General features: G+C 40.0%; 1 protein-coding gene across 1 annotated transcript in view; it reads right to left on the bottom strand.

The window, feature by feature from the left end:
• The window catches only part of LOC106149769, a 14,995-nt gene extending 13,095 nt beyond the window's left edge, over nt 1–1,900 (bottom strand). Inside the window, exons 1-2 of the mRNA XM_013519764.1 lie at nt 1,766–1,900; nt 1,109–1,329 (exon numbers count right to left, since the gene is read on the bottom strand). Coding sequence (XP_013375218.1) covers nt 1,109–1,329; nt 1,766–1,900 — 356 coding nt within the window. The remainder of the gene's footprint in view (nt 1–1,108; nt 1,330–1,765) is intronic.
• Between the last annotated feature and the right edge of the window lie 7,243 nt (nt 1,901–9,143).

Here is a 9,143-nt window from a genome sequence, read left to right as displayed (position 1 = left end):
AAAAAAAAAAAAAAAAAAATACAATTTCTCAGGCTTCCAGCCAGGAAAAGTTGTTAAACCCTGTCCTCTGCAATTCACAGCACATTTGCTTTAATACCAAAAGAAGACTCATCTTGGCCAATGAGAAACAAATGAATATGCAGTGATTCGCCACTTGCTGGAAACCCTTGCCAACAATTCCCACTGCTCTGTTCTCTTCTGTTTTTCTAATCAATTAAAAAGGCTCAGTTCGTTAGAGGCCTTTTTCCCCCTGCCTGCAAATGGAAAGAAGAAGCAAGCAGCTCTCAGAAAAGGCACAAAGCCCTTCTGAGAACTGTCTCACAGACAGAGCGTCTTACAGTAACACTTCATTTTAATGGCTCCTTAATGCAGAATTGACAATGGGACTCCTGCAGTAGCCCTTGCAGCAGCCTTGTTCACCCTAAATAAAAATGACAATGGTGCCAGAAATAGGTCACAACTGAGACACCAACCTCACAGGCTACCCCAGAGCAGAGAGAGAGGAAGAGGACCCCCTCCCTGGGCTTCAGGAATAAATCTGATCTTCAGCTCTGCGCTCTCTAATCCAGCTCTCCGTTTCTTTATTTAGATGAGCATACCTCATGCATTTAGGGAATTATTCCTCAGCAGAGACTCCGTAGGTATCAGCTTTCAGAAAATTAGATTGTTCTTCCCAGAAACCAAAGGGAGCCTAGCTGGTTTGAATGCTCGCTTGTGGGTGAGCCAGAGAGACTGGAAAGGCAGCTCACAAGTAACCAGCATGACACTATTCACACAAGTACCCAACATCCACTCATCACGAGTGAGCGGCAGATTGAAGGTAATGTTTTAAGAGGTTTTCGAGCTGCTTGAGAAATGTCCTTTAAACCTTTTGAAATTCAAATTCCATTTCAGCAAAGATGTTGAAATGGTAACCAGAGGAAGGGACGGAAGATTGACAGTTCACCCATTCATCACACCCACTTCTCACTGCCCCCACCACTAGGGCCCTTCAGAGGAGCAGTGGGGTTGAATTACTAAACCCGACCAGGGGTAGGTGTGGGAAGAAGTCACAGGGGTCAGGAAGAGTGACATTCAGAACAGCCTGGCTGAGAGTCTGCTGTCTCACATGACCGGGTGCGAGGGCTGGGGGGGCGGGGTAGACTGCTGGGTAGCCCAAGCCAAAATCAAATGTGGGTGACGTTCACATTGTTTTACTAAGTAAGGGAAGTATAAGGAGCAGCAGCCGCGAGTAACGCAGAGGACAGCGCAGACACTCCGCTTGCTGGAGGTGGCGTTCATTCCCGAGCACGTTCTGTTGGAACAGTGGGCACCAACACGGACACAGTACTAGGAAGTAACAGGGGAGCAAGGTTGATTCGTACTCTGAGAAAGTTGCAAGGCAAAAACTGTCCATTTAGCATAAATAAATAAGAGAAGAGATAAAATGTCAAGGTGCTCAAAGCAAAAGACAGACCAAATGCTTACTGCATGGAGAAGTGGTCGTGTATTGCCTGGAACCCTATACAGCAGGCTTCCCAGTCTTCCTCCACCCTGCAATACCTTCTCTATTCAGCGGAGTCAGTGGTAGTGTCCAGTTCACAAGTCTGTGAATTAAATAAGACATTAAGGAAAAAAGGCTCAACCCAGTCCCTATCATAGGATAAATATTAAAGATGGTGGAAGTCGATATTTTGTGTACAAGAACAGTCTGATAAGGACTTCCTCCCAAGTGCACAGATCACCACCTCCACTTTCAAGTGTGTAGGTTCCCGTAGGCTCCTACCCCACATATTTGGGATGTTACAGTGTCCTTGTTAACATTCCCATGCACCTGTAAAGAGTACACAGATTCCTTGTTCCCTATCACTGATTCTGCCACCAAATGTATCACCCTCCAAATCCTTGTCAGGCTAACCATCGCTTGATATTAGATGTTGATTGCAGAGAAAGTGGCCGCTCCAGGTAAACTCATATGAACCTGGTATAAGCAATAAGGCCATCTGGAACAACGGATGGATCATCTGAGTTTGGGTTTAATCAAATACAGTTCCAAGATAAGAAGAAAGCACACCAGATGCAGTGTTACCCTGTCTCTGGTTAAACAGGATAAAGAGGGAGGTCTGCAAGTAATGAAGTAATATGCTGCCTCTTGTTAGAAGGGGAGGGAGAAATGCAGAGTCGCCACCGCTCCATGGCACTGTGGTCCTGCAGCAGAGAGACTATTGCTGCACAGCCTGAGAGCAGCACCAATGTACCTTGCAGGTCAGCTTTGTCCTACATCCAACACTGCTAAAATCAAAGTGGTACTCTAATAACAACCTGAGAAAACTGTCCATTACAAGAAAAGTGTTCAGTAACTGTGCAATTACTTAACATATTTCTCCAAGTAACTTAAACTGTTTATAAACAGGCTAAAAAACATCAAAGAGAATAATTTACTCAAATGAACCCAAGCTTTGGACTGCTACATTTAACTCATCTCTCTGATTTGGTAACAACTAGAATAAATCAATACTAGAGGTCACCATGGGTTCCACAGAATCCTTTATCAAAGTCCCAGGCAATTTACCACATTTGAATTTGCATGGAGTACTCACACCTCGGTTCATTAACTATCTTAATGGTGGAGGCCACCCACCATTCTGTAGTAAAGAACTATATTTTGTAATGAACAACTGAGAAACAAAGGCAGAGAGAGAGAAAATGAGTCCAAATGCCAGCTCTTAAAATAGAGTTCAACCTATTGAGATGTGTGATACTAGTTATCATTTACCTATCAGATACTCGGTTCCATTCTGTGAAGTAGGGAAGACAGTAGGTAAGAGGTCCAGCCTGTCAGTTTAATCTGGTTTCTTTTGTTGTTGTTGTCGGTACCAGGAATTGAACTCAGGCTCTTGCACTTGCCAGGCAGGCACTGTGCTGCTGAGCTATCTCCCCAGCTCTAGCCTGTGGGTTTAGGGCAGGCTTTTCATTAGGAATTAGGGGGAGTGGAAGACTCACATCAATCTCAGCCCTATAAACTAGGCCTGTATGACTTGAAGCCACTGACCTCTCCAATTTGATATCTCTCTCCTCCTTCTGTTCCTGCCTCCCAGCACTGTCCTAAAGTACAGAGAATTAGGGTCATTACTCCTCCACTTGCCACAATTGGTCCAGGCCACAAATACCCTTTCTTGGAACCTTGGAACAATCTTATTCTCTGTCTTCGCCTGGGCAGCACACAACAATCCTTTAGATCTCAGCTTCTTCCACACTCCTTCCCTGAGTACAAAGTCAGTGACGTTGTGTCCTTTGTAGCTGACTCCCTGGCAAGTCATACAATCCCCACCTCTGCATGAATCACATATTTGTTAGTTAAGACTCTTTGCTTGTAAGATGTGGAAATCATCTTGAGAGAATGTAAATAATATACAGATGTGGTGTTATGTTACATGATCCAAGTGCTAGACTGAAGTTGGGCCTTAAGAAAGGACTACAGTCAAGAATTGAAAGTTAGGGTGCTCTCTTCCTCATACTTTACTAACTTCTGCAGATCCATTTTCTTCCAATATATCTTTACAAACCAGATCTCTCCATTCTGTAGGCATATGAAAGATTGTGACAGGTCACCAATGTAGCTGTGTGTAGGAATTGAACATTCTTCAAAAATACCCCCAAATTTCTGCTATACTCTTATTGGCTCCATTTAAGTTAAGCATCTAATGAAAGAGCCCATTTTAGAGATGATAGCAATGACTATGGAACGAGCCATTAACCCAAAAGATGTAGACTATAATATTATTTGTAATTGCCAACTTGTTATGTCTGTGTCCTTCACCCTCAGTAAGCTTTCTAGATGTAGAACAACCTACATGTCTACTCTATCACCATTGTACCCTCAAAAAATTGTACCAGACACATAAAATGTTTAATTTGTAGTGTAAAAGCATGGTCTATCTTATTACTTCCATATTGATGACTTCTTCCTGTCTACTTAGCCCACCCTCATCCCCTATTCATGTACACACCTACACACACACGCTGGACCTACCAGTACCACTTACTTTGTTTGGTGATCTCTTATATCTTTTATATATTTTAACCTCTGCAAAATCTTTCCTTATCCTCTGCAAACACTTCAGGGACTTTGCCGTTGCAATCCTTTCCTTGTGGACTAGCAATAAGAAATATGGATTATTTACATCTTACATGTTGCAGGTGTAGTGATAGGCATGTTGCATGCTTTGTGTCTAATCTTCATGGCACTCAATATTTTCCCCAGCTGAAGCTTAGAAATATCTCAATATTTTATTCAAGGTCACAACTAATAAATAACCCAGAACAAACTGAATGCAAAACCTGGTGTTTTCTATTTTCTAACCTTCTCACTCATGCAACCCATTAGGTTGCAAGCTTTTCAAATCCAGCAACTATAGCTAAATTTATTTCTATTTCCTCAGAATCCATCACATTTCATATGAACATACTAAGCATACTCAGTAAGTATTTGTTAAGGAATGAATGAGTAAATGAGTGAGTAGTTTTATCCTACTTAGGAGAAAAGAATAGTTTCACCCTCAAAAGGTTTTCTTTTATCCCAACAATGTTTGGTCTTTATAAGTCAACAAAATAATTAATTCAGATGAAGACAGAAGTCAACTCCAGGTAGGCTGTGGAACTAAAATGTGCCAAGTAAAACAATTAAAATTTATAGAAAAAAATATTGACAACTATCCTTCTAGCCTTCAGATAAATTAAGATTTTTTCAATGGTAAAAAAGGAGCTCTGAGAAGAGAAAAGATTGTTAAAGTATACTCTGGTAAAATTAAGAATTTCTGCATAAAAATCATCATTTTGAAAATGTGAACTCATAGTATGGAATGAGGAACGATATTCAGGATTCACAACCAGAATATATAAAGAACTAACTACCAAATCTATACAAAATATAGACAGGTAAATAGAAAAATAGTTCCATACAAATAGACACTTCACCTAAAAGAATAGATAAATAACCAATAATCATATTAAAATGTGCTCCACATTATTAAATATCCCATAAAGGAAAGGGCTATAAGTCTTTCAATGGAGAATTGGAGCAATGGGAACTTCTGTGCCCAGTTGGTTGCAGTCTAGATAAGCACAATCATTTGGCTGAGTTCTGGACAGGATCTGTCAAAGCTGTATCTCCACATAAACTGTGAGCAGCCCATCCTCACTGACCCAGCGATACACATACAAATGTGCACCCAACTATATATACAAAAAGTGTGTACAGCAGCACTTTCCATAGTGCCCCTAGCAGGGGCACTAGGTAAGATTATGAGGCCTGTAACTATTGACCCAGGTGGTGGTTACACTTACGTTCACTTTGTAAAAATTTCTGAGTCATATACTAAGACTTCTGCCCTGTTGTGTACACACACACACACACACACACACACACTTTGGAAGAAAAACAAGTTACGTAAAAAAAATTGGTACGGGCAAAACAACATTAACAGGAATAGATGTATATAAATCCAGACAACAACACCACAACAGTAACAATGACAAGATCCAAGAGAATAATGGTTTTGTAGGCTGGTCAAAGATGAAGACAATACTATACATTTATTTTGATATAGAAAATGCAAAAAAATTTAGCAAACTACTTCTAGTATTATTGAGCTTCAGTGATTCATGGGAAATGAGTGATATGCTGCTGCCTTGTTTGTAGAAACAACTTCTTGATGAGTGAATAGCTATCATATTTTTATCCTGAAATATTATGTGCAGAGCAATATTAGCTTAACACAGCACTTTTTAACTTCTAGGCTGACACAGTGAAAACTTAGAAAAACTACTATGAGGATGTTCCCTTTAATTGGACTTGCACTTTGCTTTGCATGTAATTAATGCCCGTGTCATTTAAACATAATCTTTATAAAGTGCTTTCTCACATAAAACATGCAGGTTCCTTTCCCCCTTGGCTAAGCCATATCTAGTACTATCTAGATATACAGAAATATCTAAATATCCCTAGCTAGTAATATCTACCACCCAGGTCAATAATATCTAGTCGTATCATTCTGAGCCATAGCTAGTTTCAAAATGATATCTGAATGGGAAGAGAAATGAAAATATGTATAGAGAAGAGGACAGTCATGGACTGCAATTACAGCAAGTTTGTTGGAGCTAATGGGAGTTATCTAGATTCACACAACCTAGGAAACATTTATTCAATCAACAAATAAATATTAGAACCTGCCATGTGCTGGGCACTGCTTTAGGTGCTTTTTTGTACCTGCATAATTATGCATGGGTTAAATATAAACCAATACAAAGGGCACCAGGGTGCAGTAGTGGGAGAAACACAGGATTGTAGCACAACCGTACTGAGTTTGGCCTTTAGATCTCAGTTTTGCTGAGCAAGTGATCAAATATTCTGGACTTCAGCTTCCTGAGCTGTAAACTGAAGAAACTGCACTGTGTGATCACAGAAATACATTCTGTCAGTTTAGCATCCTGGATTTCGTACTCACTAGCTTTACGACCTTGAGCAACTCTCCTCACTTACGTCTAGCTTTTCTTGTTAAACTGAGTGTAGCAGATGCCTTCAGTCGTCTTCCCACTTCCTCCTTCTCTGGACAGAAATCCAATTTTGTTCCTTATGACCCTTGTCCTGAAGGAGTTAAGACAAAGTTTCTCCTTTCTAGCTGTAGCTATGGCGCTCCTTTCTAGCTTCAGCTGTGGCAGTAATAGGAGTCCCTTCTCTCGGGTTTGTTTTAGACATGGAACCCTGACAGATTTGGTAAAGATGGGTACGAGTGCTGGGAGGGATGTAGCAAAAGATGGACTTGTCTCCTCGTGCTTTGTCATATCTGAATGTGATGATTAGAACCACTGTGATCATCCTGGAATCCTGAGTGAGGTCAGCTAAAGAAAGGACAAAGCTGAGAATGTGGAAGATAGGTAGGTGCTTCATACCAGGCAGCTGGGTCCTCGGTAACATCCCTGAGCCAAAGATTGTGCTGTGCCTTCCTGAGCCTGCCCTCTGGACTTATTCCACAAAACAATACCTTTCCTCATTGTTGAGGTGAGTTTGATCCATTTGCTTTTCTCACTTGCTGCAAAAACATCCCGACAAAGGATATAATACTATTTACCACAGAGAAAATTATAAGGTTGAAGGGTATGTCTCAAGCCAGAACTTGTAATTTAATAAACCACTTTGAAGATATCAATATGTAATACAACAAGCATTGTTAATTTCCTACCACTTTGTTTGTAACTGCATTGTCTGTACTGTTCTTTGGCTATTTTGTAAAAGGTTGTCTGCTAATGTTTTCCTCCTTTTATTTTTAAAATAAAAAAATAAGATAAATTTAAAAATATATTTATATAAATATAAAAATCAATTATTATGTACAATGATACATAATATATGCTATCCTTAATCTTTAAATTCACAGCATTTCACTATACAATTTAGAGCATGGTTTATTTTATATATGCATACTGTCCTGGTTTGTGACTGGATGTCTCCTCAAAGCCTTATGCAGTCATGGGCAGGCTTCTAGAGTTTATGGTGATTCATGGTCCAGTGTTGGGATTATGGGTGTGAGTGCTACACCTGCCCTAGGGTGGGTAATTTGCACACAATGTAAGGGAAGGAAAGAGGCTGCTTGCTACCTTCCCTGCCTTTTGCTTTCGTTGCTTTTGCTGTTTCCCACCACCATGAATAGTTGCCCTCTGCCATGTGCCACTCTGCCTAGGAGCCAGCCCAGTATGAACTGAAACCTCCACAAACTGTAAGGTAAATAAACCTCTCTTTCCTTAATTTTAGGTGTCAGGTATGTCTCAGCTATGAGAGAAAAGTAACCAAGACACATACATATGCACTAAATTATGGTGAACTTGAAGGTTAAAACAGTGATAAGAGAAACTAGGCATCCTTTGGCAGTTTTCAAAGCTATGTTTAGGAAGTTACATTTTATCCAACACTGCCTCCTCCGCTACCACCATAACTACTTACTAAGGAAAATGAGCAGTTGTTCACTCATAATCTGTGCTTCAGACACTGAGAAAAGAAAAAGAAATGCAGAAATAGCTGCTTTCTTCTAGGAAATTAAAGTGCATAGGCAGTAATGATGATTGGAGATAAGTAACAAAGCAAGGTTAAAATCTGAAAGTGTTTCTGGCAATATAAACTACACACATTCAGAAAAAGTGGAGATCCTTGTGGAAGGATTAGATATACCTATAAGCAAGTAACAGATCACCAGAAGGACTATACCTCTCACATATGGCTTCAGATTTCTTAGACCTGGGAGCTACTGACCACCTTTCCACTGCCTCTATTGAATGGCAGGTAGTAATGAGTTTAGGTCGAGGAGGACTCTGCAACTGGGAAAGTAGTGGAAGTACATGGCCAAGAGGACTTACGTCAGGGTAAGAAAATCTTCAAAGATAAACACAGATGCACCAAAACACTTTGAGATCAGTATCTCCTTCAACACTCCCCCTGCATCAGTCATCATCTTGTTTGTTCAGAAGCAATAGGTATAACCAGGCAAACATTTAAATGTGCAAATTAGTGGATCTCCAATTAGCATTCAGATAAGTGAGCCAGAGGGCTGTCATGAATCCACTGAGCAGTCTAAGCAGAAAGATAGGGATTCTTTCCAATATCTTTATCTGCTTATTTTATGTGAAGCCAAAGCATTTAAGGCAATGACTACAGGTTGGATCATGAAAATGATCAGACCAATACATTATTCTTTGTGATAGGAAGTGTTTCAGCACTGCAAAGATTACAAGAGACAAGTGCAGTCTTTGGAGACATGACTATCATGGCTGAAATTTTACCTTCTTTTCAAGTTTTACTTTGCTTCTCTTCATGAGAAACACACGGGTATTTCGTATCATTGCCTCTCTATGGTAATATACAATTTAATTGGTTCATTCTTGTTTTTAGATGAATGTCACTACAGTAGATGTTGAAAACACATATCGGAATATCTGGTCTACCAGATTTTCTCACTTTAGAATCAAAGTCATAAAGGACAGATCATCCCATGTACGGATGGGCACCAAAGTATCTGCCACAGTCAAGAAAATGTTGTCTTTGGGTGAATAGTGATACATACCATAAATATAATCATTAGAGAGGAATAAAATCACCAAAGTATAGAAATACA

This window comes from Chinchilla lanigera, unplaced genomic scaffold, assembly GCF_000276665.1.
Source record: "Chinchilla lanigera isolate Chin_1 unplaced genomic scaffold, ChiLan1.0 scaffold00052, whole genome shotgun sequence".
Lineage (NCBI taxonomy): Eukaryota > Metazoa > Chordata > Mammalia > Rodentia > Chinchillidae > Chinchilla > Chinchilla lanigera.
This window is presented reverse-complemented; position numbering and strand designations above follow the sequence as displayed.